The sequence below is a fragment of the Podarcis liolepis genome (assembly GCF_965112155.1).
Source record: "Podarcis liolepis genome assembly, chromosome: 7".
Classification (NCBI taxonomy): domain Eukaryota; kingdom Metazoa; phylum Chordata; class Lepidosauria; order Squamata; family Lacertidae; genus Podarcis; species Podarcis liolepis.
This window is the reverse complement of record NC_139561.1, coordinates 6,269,243-6,287,555: the sequence shown is the minus strand read 5'-3', so window position 1 is coordinate 6,287,555 and position 18,313 is coordinate 6,269,243. Positions and strand designations below refer to the sequence as shown.

Sequence of the window (18,313 nt, the reverse complement as noted above, 5' to 3'; positions counted from 1 at the left end):
CCAGGCTTTGCAAGGCCAGGAGCAAACATGATCAGGTTGTGGATGTCTAAAGATGTTGGAAGATCCAGGGCAGATAAAAGAAGGGACTTCTTCACACAGTGCAGAGTTAAACTATGGAACTCGCTCCGACAGGAGGCAGTGATGGCCACCAATCTAGATGGCTTTAGAAGAAGATAAGACAAATTCATGGAAGAGAAGGCTATCAAGGCCTACTAGCCTTCACGGTCAGAGGCAGCACTGCTTTTGAGTAACAGTTGCTGGAAACTGCAGCAGGGAAGAGTGCCGCTCTCTTGTTCTCGAACACTGCTTGCTGGTTAGCCACTTTGAGAAGACTAGGTGGGCCATTGAGCTGACCCAACAGATTCTTCTTTTGTTATTATGACAGTGAGCGTTCAGTTCTGACGGGATGCTTGCGAGGTCTGGTGCCGAATCTTACAGCCCTGGGTTTGACTTCATATCCCTGCGTTTCTTTTTAAAGGCTGCCGTGCTCCAGAAGCCCTCCAGCACCTTGTCATGGAATATATTTGGGTCCTGGGATGGTGCTGGTGGGATTTGCTGCATTCTTGAAACAAACTAGAAGCTAGCTTTGAGAAAATGCCAGCTGGAATGAGGAGGCTGCTTCTTGTGCGCAATAATGACACAACTGGCGTTTTAAGGCTGTATCCTTGAAGGATTTCTTTAAAAGCCAACTTAAAATGATGTGTAGCATGCCCCCAGTGCTACAATCAGCCCAATTAAAGTTTCCATAGAATCAATAATAATGAGGGAACTTGTGGAAGAAACGCTTTTCCCTATCCTCTTTCTCTGTGCCACGTGTTGTTTTATTTTATATTGATGATATTCTTTCTCCTGGGGACACCCCCCAAAGTCCCCAAAACACGCTTGAAATTGTTAAGCCTTCTGGCCTCATTAACATGATGGTGCTTCTCATCAAGTAAGGAATTAAACAGATAACGTTACTGCGAAATGTTAACCGTTCAGCTGGAATCTCCCTGGAAAACCAAACCTTTTGCACTAATTGTGAACTGAAGAAATGGGAATTTGTCACAAATGTGCACTGCCTGTTGGATTTCGTGGAGACCCCCTCCCCATGTGTTGGCTGAACTGGCAATCTCCTTCCCATGGAGATACCAGCAGCATGAGTTCATTCGGAGATAGTCTGAGGACCACAGAGGCGTTATCTTGGCTTGAAAGCTTCCGAACTCCACTTGGCTCCTTCGAGTCAGTTTTCACAGCTGAGTGAAACACCACAGAGCCCACCCGGCTCAGCCTGTTTTTAATCTGCCTGTGTGCCTGCGTTTCGGAAAGATTACATTGGATGTCCAGGACTTTTAAAAGTCTTTCCCATGAACTCATTAATCTTGAAGTTGGTTTGGATGGAGGAAGAGAGGGAAGAGGGTGGCTGCTTTCACATAAATCTGTAGCCTGAAGATTAGACTCTCGTAATACTAGAGATTGTGGACGTCCAGTGAAGATTCAGGACAGGTAAAAGGAAGTTCTTTTTCACACAGTGCATAGTTCAACTATGGAACTCCCTCCTGCAGGAATCAGTGATGGATCCGTTTAATTTCCACAGCTTATAACAATTGCTTTCTCCATTTGCCTCAAGTTAGACTGATTTTCACCCAGCAATTTAGCAAGGGGGGGGGGGAATCCATACCCCTGGGCCACCCCCAAGCAATGCCCTGCCATACTCTCTTTCCTCTTTTCTGAAGGCAGGTGAAATTGTCTGCTAAGCTATAGATCTGTTACACCAGGGACGTCGAACTCCCAAGAGGCTGCGATCTACTCACAGTGTAAAAAGACTGGCAGTGATCTACCCATTGTCTTCGGATGGATCAAAGTTGTTGGGCTTTTTCTGGGAAGCCAAAGTTGTTCAGTTGTTTTTTTTAGGAAGCAAATGAATGAAGGAAATGTAAAGTTTTATCTCTATGACTATGATATATGCAGCTAGCATCTATGTTACATTGTTACAAGTATATGAAGGAAGGAAGGAAATGGAATATATGAATGAATGAAACTGAGTGAGCACTGTGATATACACAGAACATAATCAAAAGTCGATTATATAAAACACAGTTTAGGGTCCTGAATCCGCAGTCAAATAGTGGACCTTAATCTTTTTGGTCAACTTTTTGGCTAGGAACCAAATGTTGCTGAGCTTTTTTTGGGAAAGGCAAAGTTATTCAGCTTTTCTTAGGGAGCCAGAGTGGTTGAACTTTTTTTATGAAACAGTAGTTGTTGAGATTTTGTTTTTTGTTTTTTTACTTTTGGGGGGGGGGAAGGAGATCCCTGAGAGACCAGAGATTTACCAGGAACACCCCGCAATCTACCAATAGATCGTGATCTACCTGTTGGAGGTGCCCGTGTTACACAATGCGATTTATAAATTCTAGCTATATAAACTTCATTGATTCATCAAAATATTGGGAGCAAGAAGGTCCAGCTGCTTAAATTCTGTGTAACATGAAGGCGAGGACTGGCTGGGAGGGACAGAATAAAGAACTATAGAACCATAGAATTGTACAATTCGAAGGCCACCTTGCCCAGCCCCCTGCAATGCAGGAATACAGTGGTGCCTCGCAAGACGAAAAGAATCCGTTCCGCGAGTCTCTTCGTCTTGCAGTTTTTTCGTCTTGCGAAGCAAGCCCATTAGCGGATTAGCGCTATTAGCGGCTTAGCGGGTTTAGCGGATCAGCTGATAAGCAGTTTAGCGGCTTAGCGGATCAGCTGATAAGCGGCTTAGCGGATCAGCTGTTAAGCGGCTTAGCGGATCAGCTGTTAAGCGGCTTAGCGGATCAGCTGATAAGCGGCTTAGCGGATCAGCTGTTAAGCGGCTTAGCATCAGCTGATAAGCGGCTTAGCGGCTTGGGAAAAGGGGGGGAGGGGAAAAAACCCGCAGGAACTCGCAAGACATTTTCGTCTTGCGAAGCAAGCCCATAGGAAATTCGTTTTGCGAAGCACCTCCAAAACGGAAAACTCTTTCGTCTAGCGAGTTTTCCGTCTTGCGAGGCATTCGTCTTGCGGGGCACCACTGTACTTACGAGGTGTTTAATAAACTGATCCTGAGCACAGCTTGGGCCCCAGGATACAGTCTAAAGTGCACCTAGGAGACTACCACCTTGCGGAAACTAATCAGGTCTGATCAGTACCTGGAAGGGAGACTGTTCAGTGAATATATCTGCATTCTCTTGTGTTCCATTGATGGTAGAAAGGCAGGATATTGATGTAAGGAAATGTATTACAAAAATGAAAAGAACATGCTTGACATAACTTCATTTATTTATAAAAAATATTTGCATGCCGCTGTGTCATAAAATATAAATACTGTATAAGCAGTTTGCAGCAATAAAAACAAACAAAATACAGTAAAACCATAAAAGTTAAAAGCAGATATCAATTTACTATTGTGGATGGATGTATACTTAATTGCCTGGATTGGCCTGGCGAAATAGAAAGGTTTTCCGCAGGTGCTTAAAGATGGCACGGAAAGTTGAGTTGGCTAAGTTCAGCATCTAAAAATGTTCCCCCTGTTTCAGCTGCGTTGCATTTCATTTTGAATATATTTTGGAACAGGCAGATCTAAAATCTTTATATCTGAATGTTATTCCTCGTGCACCAGTTTTATCCATAGCGAGTTGGCTTTCCCTCAGCAGAGATGTTGTGTTCTGCTGTTTCAGGGAGCAGATCCGTCAAGGCTTGGAGGAGCTCCAGAAGGTCTTGCCAGGAGGAGACACGTACATGCACGAAGGCTTCGAGAGGGTAAATCGCAAACTGCACCAGCGTAACACTTGCTCCCAATCACACTGTGGGTGGGCAGCGGGTGGATCAGGCCTCAAACATTGCTGTTTCCAAACATGACCCCTTATTCTTCTCACGTTCTTCTTTATGGTTCTGGTGGTCATTTTTGTTTCTCTTTCAGGCAAGTGAGCAAATTTACCATGAAAATGTTCAAGGTAAGAATGAGGTTGGGGGTCACTAAATGGAAGCCTAGGACTTGCCGATCAGAAGGTTGGCAGTTTGAATCCCCAGGACGGGGTGAGCTCCCATTGCTCAGTCCCAGCTCCTGCCAACCTAGCAGTTCAAAAGCACGTCAAAGTGCAAGTAGATAAATAGGTACCGCTCTGGCGGGAAGGTAAACAGCGTTTCCGTGCACTGCTCTGGTTCACCAGAAGTGGCCTTGTCATGCTCGCCACATGACCTGGAAGCTGTACGCTGGCTCCCTCAGCCAATAAAGCGCTGCAACCCCAGAGTCGTCCGCGACTGGACCTAAAGGTCAGGGACTCCTTTACCTTTACCTTAAATGGAAGTTGCTTTATTGTCCTGTAAGTGATGGACGGATGGTACCTGCCTCTTCTGCTGCCCTACCTGTGGAAAATGTCAGGTTTAGATCCCTACCCTTGAACTGACTTGCTCAAAAAGGGAACCTAAAGAACTGAGGCCAGCAGCAGTAACAAGTCTCCAGGCCTTATTGACATATTAAAAGCCAACCTATTGCTGGGTCTAGTTATGGGATCAGCCTGAGAGTTCTTAAGCAGCTGGAATGTGGATCTGTGATTTGTCCCTAAGGTCAGCTTTTATACCGGAGGACTGGGAAGGGCTTGTTCTGAGTTTACCATTTGTTGTAAAACAGTTTATAGAATTAAAGGATTGCAGTTAGAAAGGATCCTGATCGTCATCTACTCCAACTGCCAGCAATGCGAGAGTTACAGATAAAGAATCCATGAGAGATGGTCATTCAACCTTTGTTGAAAAACTTCCAATGAAGGAGCATGACAAAGCTCACAGTTCAAGACTCAGTCCCCAAAACGGCGTTTGATGACCTAGAGCAGGCATAGGCAAACTCGGCCTTCCAGATGTTTTGAGACTACAGTTCCCATCATCCCTGACCACTGGTCCTATTAGCTAGGGATGATGGGAATTGTGGTCCCAAAACATCTAGAGGGCCGAGTTTGCCTATGCCTGACCTCGAGTTTAAAATGGAGGAGCAGCCAAACAAGATTGTAGGAAGAATTTCTGCTTAAGTGGGGTCCCGGATAATGAGAAAGAGTGGGTTTCTTACTGAATAACTAGCATAAACTTGGGGTTTCTACTTTCGATCCAGGAACTGAGCAGGCAGCACAGGAGTCCTGGCCAGAGATACTGCACTAATAAACTGACCTGAGATATTCGTGATTTGATTTGAATATTATCACGTTAAGGAGTTGGTTTTTAAAGCCCTTCACAATTTGAGAACTGAAGTCTGGCAAAGTAAGTTTTAGATGGCCCCAATCCTCTTGGGTGCTACTTTTTTTCAACTGCCCCAGAACGCAGCTGAACCCAAGACTAGCAGAGTATCTAAACTGATTTTTCATTCTCTCCAGCAATGTGGCAATTAAAAAAAAATCTGCTCTTGGGTCTTTTTTGGGGGGAGAGCACTCTAACCATAAGGTATTTTAAAGAGGCTGTTAATTACTGGGGCTTTTGCTTTTTTCTCCCTTGCAGGTAGAAGTCTTGCGATTATATTTAGCTTTGACAAGTGCAAAATGTCATCTTTAGCATGTAATCCTTGATTCCAGAGGCCTCTCAGATTTATTGCAAGGAGCTGCCGGCAACCTTCCAAATTACCTTTAATTGGTTCTGCTTCATGATGGCTGTGTGCTTTTCGGGTGATACCGATGACAAGCCTGGGCCGGGCTTAAGAGCGAGATAACAATCTCCTTGGGAGAAGAATGCATTTTGGCAGGCGGTGCTGCAATCTAGATGATAATATGCTTGGCTCTTCTACTTTACAAGCAATTCTGTCATAGTGGGGCCAGCTCCCAACTAGGTCCAGGGTTCATGAACCTTCCAGAGCATCATTTGCACCCGGGGCCAAACTCTACAGGGTGGAGGGCACAGCAGCAACCATTGATTCATTGTTTATTATTTATAGCATTTATATCCCACCTTTTTCTCCAAGGAGCTCAAGATGGTGAACATGGTTCTCCCCCTCCTCATTTAAACCCACAACAGCCCTGTGAGGCGGTGGAGCGATATTGTGACTGGCTCCAGGGCCACCTAGTGAGATACAACATAACTGAGTGGGGATTTGAACCCTGATCTCCCAGGCCCTAGTCCAACACCTTAACCACTATGCCACACTGGCTCTGGCATGGCTCCAACTCTCCCTTCCTCACCCGTAAAGGTAAAGGGACCCCTGACCATTAGGTCAAGTTATGACTGACTGTGGGGTTGCTGTGCTCATCTCGCTTTATGGCCGAGGGAGCTGGCATACAACTTCCAGGTCATGTGGCCAGCATGACCAAGCCGCTTCTGGCGAACCAGAGCAGCGCACGGAAACACCGTTTACCTTACCACCGAAGCGATACCTATTTATCTACTTGCACTTTGATGTGCTTTCGAACTGCTAGGTGGGCAGGAGCAGGGACCGAGCAACGGGAGCTCACCCCATCGCAAGGATTCGAACCACCAACCTTCTGATCAGCAAGTCCTAGGCTCTGTGGTTTAACCCACAGCGCCACCCACGTCCTCACCCTACTATAGGACAAAGGTGGGCTGACTCACAGAGCATGAGTCGCTGATAAGTTTTAGAAAGCATGAGTGTGTGCTCACAGTCGTTCCACTGATCTGTGCTTCTGAATATGCCCTCTTGCTTATGGGCATCAGAAGTATCTTTCTGAGTTAAGCCCAAGGTCAGCCTTGTCCAGTGTCCTTACCATCAATGCCAGCAGTGAGCTACCAGGTTGCCCAGTAGACTCTGCCTTTCCTTCTGGCCACCCATGGCAGAACTGTTAGAATTCCTGCTCCATGGTTGCAGTCATGGGATTGTTGTCTATCACATGATGGTGTGTGTTTTCATTCCACAGAGTGGGAAGTGACGGAGACAGGATGTTTGTGTTACTGTGTTCCGTGAAGTCTTGTCCTTTGTTCTCTCTCTTTGCTTTCTGATGCTAGAGAGAGAGGGAGCCATGTTGCAGTGCTCCGTGTGTGTTTATATGTAAATAAAGTAGATTAGCCAAAATGCTGAGTTGCTGAGGTCTGTTATGCAAGCTGCGAAGACTCTGCGGATCCCTAAGTGTGCCTTTAATTGGTTGGCATCGGTCGCTGTGATGCTCGGGCAGAAGAAAGCTTATGAAGCTCCCGAACGATTGACCAGGAGGGAGGGAACATACCAGTCGGGCATGTGTCTCTGCCAGAGTCCTACTCGAGTGTAGGCTGAACTCCTAACAAGAACTTGTCTCATGGCATGCTGACGTCACACTCTTATGCATTACCTTCTTCGTAATTGACGGACAGTGACAGAAGGTGGGGAAATGCAGGATGTGGACCCCTGGCAGAGCATAAGGCCCAGTCCCTGCCACCTTCAGGTAGGCCTGGCTAATATTCCTGATTGAAGCCCCGGAGAGGCACTGTCAACTAGTGTGGACAATACTGAGCCAGCTGGATCTCTTTGCATGCCCAAGATCCCATCTTCCGTCTCTGGCATCTGCAGGCAGAGCTGGAAAAGCCTCTCTGTCTGAAATCCTGAAGAGCAGCTGCTGCCACTCCGTGTAGACAGCTCTGAGCTGGAAGGACCAGTGATCTGACCTGGGAGAAGGCAGCTCCCTGTGTTACTGTCATGTCATGGCACGAGGCACATCCTGTTAGATGTCACGGATGGGATGGAGGAGCCAGATTCTGTGGCTTGTTCTGGAGGCAGCTGCACATTTGCTGCCATGCTTGGTTTGGTCCTTGGGCAGAAAAACGTGATGCTATGTTTAAGTCAACACCTAAGGCAGGCATAGGCAAACTTGGCCCTCCAGGTGTTTTGAGACTACAGTTCCCATCATCCCTGACCTCTGGTCCTGTTAGCTAGGGATGATGGGAGTTATAGTCCCAAAGCATCAGGAGGGCCGAGTTTGCCTATGCCGGGCTTAAGGTGTAAACGGTAGCTGTGCCGAAGAGGCATTTGGAAGAATCTGTAATGCGCAGGGATGCATCAGAGACCCACAACAGACTGTGCCCCCTTGCTGTGTGTTTGCTTGGTTGCAAATCCAAGTCTGTTGCTATATACTGTTCAGTAATGGTTGGAAAGGCACAGATACCAGCCGTAATTCTTCTGTTGTAGCCTGAACAGCACAATAATGCTGTAGAGCAAGTCTGACTAGAGAAGAAGCAGGACAAAAGTTTAATGTACATGCTCCATGGGCTACAACGGCACTCTTAGAACACCTGCTAACACTGGTGAAAGAACCAGCCATTGCTTAGCCAAACTTACCTTTTGCGCCACACTTTCTAGGCAGAGATCCGTGCTTTAAAACTCCATGTCCAAGTGCTTTTTTTTTTTTTTTGCACCAGAGTTTTCCCTCCTGCATTTCAGGGGGTTAGACTAGATGACCATCAGAGGTCCCTTCCGACTTCACAGTTCTGTGAATCTATGATTCCATGCATCCACATGCCGTTTGATAATGCTCCACTTCATCTCCTCGCTCACCATATTAATGGAACGGCTTTCCTCTCTTCAGGTTATAGGACGGCGAGTGTCATCATTGCACTGACAGACGGAGAGCTTCACGAAGACCTTTTCTTCTATGCAGAAAGAGAGGTAAATGGGATGGGTTGAAAATCAATGGGAAGATGAGGGGGTGGGCGCCTGGCTCCCCATACCTGCTTGTTCAGTCAAAGGTGGGTTTTGTCAGCAGGAATTTTTTTTGTCTTGCCTTCAGTGAAACTATGTGAGCCAAATAACCTGCTTATGTGGGTCATGTATGGTTCTTGAATATATGGAGTCTATATTTCTTCTGATCACGAACAGAAGACCTTGCCCTTTCTCCCTACTAATGCCAACCTGCCTTCACAAACCAATGTGAGTGGCGCTGTGGCCTCTTGGGCTTGCCAATCAGAAGGTTGGCAGTTTGAATCCGCACAACGGGGTGAGCTGTTGCTCTGTTCCAGCTCCTGCCTACCTAGCAGTTCGAAAGCATGCCAGTGCAAGTAGATAAATAGGTACCACTCTGGCGGGAAGGTAAACGGTGTTTCCGTGCACTCTGGTTTCCGTCACAGTGTTCGTTGTGCCAGAAGCGGTTTAGTCATGCTGGCCACAAGACCCAGAAAGCTGTTTGTGGACAAACGCCAGCTCCCTTGGCCTGAAAGCGAGATGAGCACCGCAACCCCATAGTCGCCTTTGACTGGACTTAACCGTCCATGGGTCCTTTACCTTTAACCTGTACACACCAAATTTTAGGGAGCACAGCTTCCGCATCAGAGGCAAGGCAGTCTGGACAGATGCGATTCCTGGCCTCTTCTATAGACGTCAAGCTCTTTGCCTGACCAGCCTTGCTGTGGAGAAGCAGGGAGTGGCATATGCTGGCTGTTCAGTTCTGTGGTCATGGCACTTGCCATTTCACAGAGGAAGGGTTGAGACTGAGCGACTGATCCCAGTACACCCATCTTTTAGAAACCCTCCTACTAAAATACTCCTCCCGTCACGATACAGGGTTGCTGCAGACAGCTTCTCAAGCGCATCTCCCTGTGCTTGCAAGAGATCGCATAAGTGAACCTGTATGGTTGGGTGTCAGCAAAACCAAGTGTCCACGAGGAAATTAAGGGGCCACCATGTAAACAGCAGAAGCAGCCCAGAGGGGTTTCTCCTACCCAGTCCATAGCCACATCTCAGCTGGGATTTGAAAGTTCAAATGCATACCATCCAAACCACATGTAGCATTTGACCCATCCGTCTAGACCACACTGGCTTCCACTGACCGCCTCCAAGAGTCAGCCTGGCTTACCAACACCCAGTTTCATCCAAAACCCTGTTCTTAGCCATGTTCCTTTACAACCCCTATTCTTATTAAAAACCCAAGAAAAGGCACAGCCTTTATCTCCCTTCTCCGTGCAGATGAAAAACCAACATTTTATCTCCCTCCAGGTTTTTCAGAAAAGCAAATAACCCCTTTCTTTGAGACAACTCGTTCATTAATCTTGTTTTGCCTCAGGAGACAGTGAGCTATCAGGTTCTGTGAGGCCGATGGCATATCTTTGCACCCATAAAGATCATGTTTTGCCTGTCTGACTCTGTCTGCCTGGTGATCAAAACTGGCATGTGTTTTAAGCAAGCCTGACAGCAAGACTTTTGATTCCTTTCTGGAGACTCAGGCAGACAAGGCGAACTTTGTCCAGACAAGCTGGAAGCCACAGACTGACAGTTCAGAGGTCTGTCTCATAGATAGATGCATGTGACAAAATGACTGCAGAGTTCACCTAAAATTGCACCTCATTTGGGGAAAGAATAAGAAAATGGAAACAGATCTGTTAGCTTTTCTATGTGCAGGGCCCTTGGCAACCATCAAGGAGTAGGAACAGGATCTGACCCCCAAATGAGAGGTCCCTTGATGTGGAGCGTTGTGAGACCATCATGCCATGTGTCTCCCTAGTGCGATTTTAAAATTTAAATTGAAAAGTAGTGTCAGAGCTGCTTCCAGATCCTAGCTCACAGAGGATCACGCTAGCCAGCGGTCACTTGTAAAAGTCTTTTATTGAGTTACAGTTTCCATTCTCAAGCTGCTGCGCGCAACTCTACGTCTTAAGGGTTAGACCGGCGAAGCTCCGTCTGAGTCTCCGCCCCCTGTACACCAACTTAATACCCTAGCCTTACTCCACCTTTTCCGCCTGACTGTTCTTCTCTGGGTCCCTCTGCCCCCCGGGGTCTCTTCCTTCCGGGATTCTTCTGACGCTGACCCCCCGGACCCTCCTGTCTCCTTGCGCCGGGCTTTAGGACCTGGCTCCCTTTCCGGGCTGCTTACTGCGCCACCTTCCTGTGCATTTGAACTTGGCGCGCGCGCCCAACCTTCCACCTTCCGTCTAACCGTCTCTTCACTCCCCGATGGAGGTGTGGCCACTCCTGACTCGTGCCCTCCCTCCTGTTGTGAGCTGCCAGCGCTTGATACCTGGCGCCCTTCCTCTTCCCTGCTCTCTGTTGGTGACGCTGGTCCTGATTTCCAACTGCTCCCCTCTGAGCCCCCTCTGGCCCTTTCTTCCTGGGGTGTCCCCCTAGGCTCCCCCCTTGCCCTGGCCACTGGTGCTCCTTTCTGTGAATCTTCTGATTCACTGGAAAGACTCGGAGATCTCGGGTCGTCGTCGTCACTCATCTTTTCTTCTGCCTCCTCCCCTTCACTCTCTGTTTCCTCCCTTGCCCTTGCCTCTGCTCCTGAACCCCTGACAAGTAGCATGTAAGTTTTCTTAAAAACTAAGAGAGCTGGCTTGGCACCCATCCTGTGCCATCTGTTTGGAATCAAGCCCAGGTATCCTAAAAGAAAGTGCAGGTAGGTGATCAGAGTGTGGGAGGGGCTGAGGGAAAAACCACATTTGAGCTTCATAAAGGTAAAGGGACCCCTGACCATTAGGTCCAGTCGTGGCCGACTCTGGGGTTGCGGCGCTCATCTCGCTTTATTGGCCGAGGGAGCCGGTGTGCAGCTTCCGGGTCATGTGGCCAGCATGACTAAGCCACTTCTGGCGAACCAGAGCAGCGCACGGAAATGCTGTTTACCTTCCCGCTGGAGCGGTACCTATTTATCTACTTGCACTTTGGCATGCTTTCAAACTGCTAGGTTGGCAGGAGCAGGGACCGAGCAACGGGAGCTCACCCCATCGCGGGGATTCGAACCGCCAACCTTCTGATCGGCAAGACCTAGGCTCTGTGGTTTAACCCACAGCGCCACCTGCGTCCCATCAAGCTTCATACATTCAGCCATTTATTACATTTATATCCCAGCTATCCTCCAGGGAGCCCAAAGGTGGCCTGCATATAGTGCCCCACCCTCACAACAAACCGGGAAGGTAGGTTAGGCTGAGAGGCAGTGGCTGCCCCAAGGTCACCTGGTGAGCAGAGGCCCTTGTCTCTCCCCAGTCCTAGCCCAGCACTCTTAACCACTACACCAGGTTAGCTCTTAAATCCACTAGCTCCTAATCCACTTTCCCCTCCATTCGGGTTAGACTGGCATAGTCCACACCCACATGAATTTGCACATGAGGACTCTTTCCTGTTCATGCCAGGAGTTAAAGAGTCCATCCCCTGAATTCTGCTAGAGTTTCAAACTGTCTTCAAAAGCAGTAATCTTTCATGTTGCAGTAATCTAACCTAGAGGTCACCTGAGCATGGACTGCTGAACCCAGGTTATCCTCATTCACTTGATGGGTGGTCCCATATTTTAGGGCTCATCCGGACTTCCTTTGGTGTTAGATTTCTAGGCACAAGCATAGATGTGTTCGGCTTGTTGTTTTTGTTCCAGTGCTTCCCCTGGGAAAACCTCCATTTCACTGCTGAATCAGAGCAAATACTACTAGTACTAATTAATAATAATTAATAATAATAATTATTAATAATTTATTATTATTTATACCCTGCCCATCTGGCTGGGTTTCCCCAGCCACTCTGGGCGGCTTTCAGCAAAATATTAAAATACAATAATTCATCAAATATTAAAAGCTTCCCTAAACAGGGCTGCCTTCAGATGTCTTCTAAAAGTAGATACAGTGGTACTTTGGGTTACATACACTTCAGGTTACAGACTCCACTAACCCAGAAATAGTACCTCAGGTTAAGAACTTTGCTTCAGGATGAGAACGGAAATCGTGCTCTGGTGGTGCAGCGGCAGCGGGAGGCCCCATTAGTTAAAGTGGTGCTTCGGGTTAAGAACAGACCTCCAGAACGAATTAAATTCTTAACCCGAGGTACCACTGTAGTGGTTTATTTCCTTAACATCTGGTGGGAGGGCGGTTCCACGGGGCAGGTGCCACTGCCGAGAAGGCCCTGTGCCTGGTTCCCTGTCACCTCCCTTCTCATAGTGAGGGAACTGCCAGAAGGCCCTCAGAGCTGGACCTCAGTGTCTGGGCTGAACGATGGGGGTGGAGACGCTCCTTCAGGTATACAGGACCAAGGCCGTTTAGGGCTTTAAAGGTCAGCACCAGCACTTTGAATTGTGCCCAGAAACGTCCTCGGAAAATCAGTGGAAAATCCAATTGCCATTTGCTCCAATTTAGTGGTAAAACACAGGACCTCTGATCCCTCAGGCTGTGCTGAATGGCCACGAAGGCCAAATGCATGTTTGGCAATCAGGCCACAGACTGCGATATCTATTCCTAGTCAGAGAAAGCAGCCTGGCCAAACCAATCCCAATTCCTCAGTAACAGGATAAGACAACTGGATGTACTCCATGCACAACGTCCCCCTCCCTGGATTTGATTTTATTTCTTTTGCAGTGGGTGGAGTTGGGAGTTCAGGCCAGTGGTTGTCATAATTGGGAGACCACCCTCCTCCCTGCATGAATGTTGCAACAAACCACCCCCCTGCTGTTTAAACACACAAAAGGAAGCAAAAGCTTTAGGGTAGCTGAGCCAGGTTTTTCGGAGCTTTAAGAGGGTGGCGCTGTGGTCTAAACCACTGAGCCTAGGGCTTGCCGATTGGAAGGCCGGTGGTTTGAATCCCCGCGACGGGGCGAGCTCCCGTTGCTCAGTCCCTGCTCCTGCCAACCTAGCAGTTCGAAAGCACGTCAAAGTGCAAGTAGATAAATAGGTACAGTGGTGCCTCGCAAGACGAAAAGAATCCGTTCTGTGATTCTCTTCGTCTAGCGGTTTTTTTGTCTTGCGAAGCAAGCCCATTGACGGATTAGAGGATTAGTGCTATTAGCGGCTTTTAGCGGCTTTTAGCGGCTTATCAGCTTATTGGATCAGCTGATAAGCGGCTTAGAAAAAGGGGGGGAGGAAAAAAAACCAGCAGGAACTCGCAAGACCTTTTCGTCTTGCGAAGCAAGCCCATAGGAGATTCGTTTTGCAAAGCACCTCCAAAACGGAAAACTCTTTCGTCTAGCGAGTTTTCCGTCTTGCGAGGCATTCGTCTTGCGGGGCACCACTGTACTGCTCCAGCAGGAAGGTAAACAGCGTTTCTGTGCGCTGCTCTGGTTTCGCCAGAGGCGGCTTAGTCATGCTGGTCACATGACCCGGAAGCTGTACACCGGCTCCCTCGGCCAATAAAGCGAGATGAGCACCGCAACCCCAGAGTCATTTGTAACTGGGCTTAATTGTCAGGGGTCCTCTTTTCCTTTGAGAGGGAGCTTAGCAGGCAAAAGAGTCAGTGACACAGAGCCGTTATTTCTCCAGTACATCCCAGTTCAGAGTGACATGTCATTAGTTGGGTAGTCTCCAGTGCGTTGTTTTATTGACTCTTAACAGGATTTTGATAGTTGAATCGGGCTGATCTGCTCAAGGGCGAGAGAGATGCTGCGTATCAGGCAGCCTGATGAAATGTAATCCTGTGATGGTGTGAAAAGTTGGATTTGTTCTGACCAGAAGCTGGAGGGAATTAATTAACTGGAATGGAAATGTGGAGGTGGTGGTGGTGAGGTTTCCCTCACATCCCCAGTAAAAGTAGAATTTTGAGCCTTGAACACCCAAATGGAAAGATTCCTTTTGTGGAATGAAAATTAAGGTAGTCCAGCAATAAAAATAAGTGATGATAATAAAACTTGGGCGGAAATAAATTTGCATTTGCAAGAAACAGGTCCACTAGCTAGATCTGAATCCCCCCCTTCTTCTTTTGTCTCTTATTTCAATTACACTGTTTTTGTTTGTTATTATTCTGGCCCTGATTTTTTGTTATGTTAGGGTTCTGTATCTGCTCTCTGGTGAGCCAGGGCCTGGAAGCATATTCTTGCTTTGGAAGCTCCTGGGCAAATGGATCAGGTCCAGCTTACTGGTTGGCAGTGGGCAGCCCAGTGTGATGTAGTGGTTAGTGTTATGTACTGAAGTTCTCACCCTGGGCCAGCAGGGGAATACTGTAGATAGTTATGCAAATGAAGGATCGAAAGTGACGTTCAGTGATTGGATAGTTTGTATGCAAATGAAGGATCGAAAGTGACATTCAGTGATTGGATAGTTTTAGAAAATGGCAACAGTTACATTGTTCTGGAGCTCTATATAAGCAGGCTGGCTGAGCTCCTCAGGCAGTTCTGTTCCAGCTTACAAATAAAGAGCTGCTTTGGAAGAATCGCTGTGTCGTCTGCTATGTCTACCCACAACTTAACAGTTAGAGTGCTGGGCTAGGAACTAGGAGGGACCAGGATTCAAATCCCCAGCCAGCCATGAAATTCACTGGATGACCTTGAGCTACTCGCTCACTCTCAGCCTAGCCCACCTCTGGGGAGAAGCTGCAGTATGTATGCACCTTCAGCTCCTTGGAATATAAATGTAAAGGTGGAATATAAATGAAAAATGATATGGCGATGGCAGAAGCACCAGTCAAACGGCTGGACTCCTCTGGGCCTGCCATTTTCATTTGGGAAAACTAAAGTTCAATACCTCCCTGTTGGCTATCATGGGAAAACTTCTTTTCCCCTTTTGACAGAAGTGGATGAAATTTGAAGGAAATATCTCTTTTCAATATCTCAATTTCCTATAACTTTAAGACTCTCTCTTTTCCCTACTGGTGAACTTGTAGACAGACTTGTTAGGCGTTGGCAGGTAAAATGGCTGGATGGTTGAGTGGGTGGGTAGGAGTTAGTCATCACTTCCTTAAGCTCAAACCTGAAGGCAGCCACAAAGTCAAGCCATGAAAACCATGTTCACATGATTCCGTCTTTAATCTGTGTCAGTAATTATCTATTCTTTATTCTCTTGCTCAAGGCAAACCGATCCCGTGACCTTGGGGCAACTGTGTACTGCGTTGGTGTGAAAGATTTCAATGAAACACAGGTAAGTTCCCAATATACCAGATTTGCACAAAACAGCAGTTTGTGTGTGTGAACTCCATCTTTTATAGGAACATTTTGTAAGAATGCCAGCAGCACCTGCACTTTGGAACTCTCTGCCTATTGAGATCAAGCAGGCGCCTTCGCTGTAATGTTTTTGGCGCCTGCTAAAAACATTATTGTTTAGACGAGCCTACAAGATGTTTAGAAAGTTAACACAAGTTTAATCTTTTGTGAGCCTATTGCTATTTCAACTTTTTTGCAGCTTTAATATTATTGTTGTTCATTTTTCTTGGTGATAAGTTTATTCTTTCATCTTTTTTGTAAACTGAGGTTGGGTTTTTTCCACAGTCAAGTGATGAATAAACTTTATGACATAAATAAGAGAGCCAGTGCTACGTATGGCATGTTTGCTCAGTTGCACACCTACATTCTCCACATATGCTAATGTTATAAAAAATTTTAGGTCTTATAAATATATAATAAATGTTCACAAATGTACCAAGCAAACACATATATAAATATATAAACCACATGTCTAAAACCCACAGGAAAAGTCCTAAAGCCATTTTGACTCTTTCAGTCAACTCAAATATTTCTCTACAAGGTCGAAGGAAATGCAGAAACCTCCCCATTGTCTCTGTCCTCACAAATCTTGCCTTAAGGGCACATTTAAGGTATGAATAGGGTGAGCCTGTGACCTGGCTCAGGAATTAAGTATTATCATTACAAAAGGATGACCAGGTCAAGTGACCATTAACAGGTAACCTGGCAGACAGGGTAAAAACAACGCACTCAGATTTCTGTTGTAGACCGCCTTTTCTGTGATGTAGCTATGTATGATGTTTCTGGGGGGTGGTCTTGGACTCCAAGGCGGGCAATTTAAAATGTCAATATAAGGGCAGGCACACCTTTCTTCTGGGTCCTCCTCCTCTCTCCTGCGTGTGGGGGAGCACCCTGTTGCAACAGTTAATAAAGATCAGGCTTACTAGCTGCTTTGCTTCTCAATAGTCTCTGGTTGGCCTCTGTTATTTTCTCCTACCAATAGAGAACCCACGAAAGGACTCTATATGGGCTCTTGGGTACCCCATAAGGGAAAAGGAGCAGTTTTATTACTTATAACACTAACCATCTTCAAATACCCAAAGGGCTGTAACATTTAAGATGGAACAAGCTTGTTTTCTGCTGCTCCAGAGGGGAGGACACAAACCAACTGATTCAAATCACAAGAAAGGAGCTTCCAAGTAAATATTAGGAAGAGTTTTCTGACAGTAAGAGCCGTTAGACAGTGGAACAAGAGTCCCCCTGAAGGTGGTGGACTCTCCTTTGTTGGAGGTTTTTAAACAGAGGTTGGATGGCCAGCTCTCAAGGAGCTTTTTAGCTGTGGCTCCTTTAGCAGGGGGTAGATGACTGTTGGGGATCCCTTCCAATTCCAAGAGACTATAAAACAAAAACAAGGCATTTTATGTTTTCGAAGGGACTGCAAATCCTGCTAAAGCCAATTGTGGGACAAAAGAAATCACAGTGCATTGGCCACTGGCACGTTAAAAGCAAACACACGAAAACCACCGTTGCCTGTTAGCCACAGCCCCTGGGTTGCTTGGCCAAGAGTTTGCGTTCAAGTCCTCCTTATGACATTGTTTGCTGGCTGCTGACACGTTTGACCCTTTTTGTTGCTGTTCCAGCTGGCACGGATCGCTGACAGCAAGGATCACGTCTTCCCCGTGAATGATGGCTTCGAAGCTCTCCAGGGAATCATTGACTCCGTAAGTATCACTTACCATTGTGTTCATTTTACGACTCTTGTAAAATCACCAGTGTTGTTGCCAGAAACCAGGCATCTATCACTATCCTGACATCCGAGGGCCTCCTCTTCTGTAGTAGCAGGAATGGAACTGAAGGGCTGGACCTGGGTGGGGGGTGGGAATGGGCTTGGATGATGGACAGGAGATGCCAGAGGCTTGTTTATGGTTAGCAAGTACAAAGCGTGGAGAGGCTTTTGCCAAGAGGTCAATGGTTGGGCGAGATCTCTGTGCCTCCCCCGGGGGAAGTGGCAGATTCGCTGTTGCAGATGAAGTGCTCCAGTCAGGCTGCAGGGTTGCAAATGCTTCCATTTGGAGTGGGGGCCAGTGGCAGGCAGTGCAATCCTAAGCAAGCCAGCGCGCTGAGTGCCTCATAGGATTGCAGCCTTAATTGTGTAAGTGGCACGATTGAGGTTGTTTCAACCATGATTTAGATCTGTTCTTAGTCTGTGCTTGCGAAGGTGAAGCATGCATGAACAATGGAGCCGGTCAGAAAATCACCGTATTTTTCGCTCTATAAGACGCACCAGGCCACAAGACGCACCTAGTTTTTGGAGGAGGAAAACAAGAAAAAAAAATTCTGAATCTCAGAAGCCAGAACAGCAAGAGGGATCGCTGCACAGTGAAAGCAGCAATCCCTCTTGCTGTTCTGGCTTCTGGAATAGCTGCACAGCCTGCATTCGCTCCATAAGACGCACACACATTTCCCCTTACTTTCTAGGAGGGAAAAAGTGAGTCTTATAGAGCAAAAAATACGGTAAATACAAAAGGGAGCATCGGATCAATTTGTTTGAATAAGGGAATGTGGTT

General features: G+C 47.0%; 1 protein-coding gene across 1 annotated transcript in view; it reads left to right on the top strand.

Annotated features, from left to right (window-relative positions):
• The window catches only part of ANTXR1 (ANTXR cell adhesion molecule 1), a 136,109-nt gene that overhangs the window by 18,218 nt on the left and 99,578 nt on the right, over window positions 1-18,313 (top strand). The window contains exons 4-8 of the mRNA XM_083514239.1: window positions 3,681-3,762; window positions 3,923-3,956; window positions 8,487-8,566; window positions 15,637-15,705; window positions 17,387-17,467. Coding sequence (XP_083370365.1) covers window positions 3,681-3,762; window positions 3,923-3,956; window positions 8,487-8,566; window positions 15,637-15,705; window positions 17,387-17,467 — 346 coding nt within the window. The remainder of the gene's footprint in view (window positions 1-3,680; window positions 3,763-3,922; window positions 3,957-8,486; window positions 8,567-15,636; window positions 15,706-17,386; window positions 17,468-18,313) is intronic.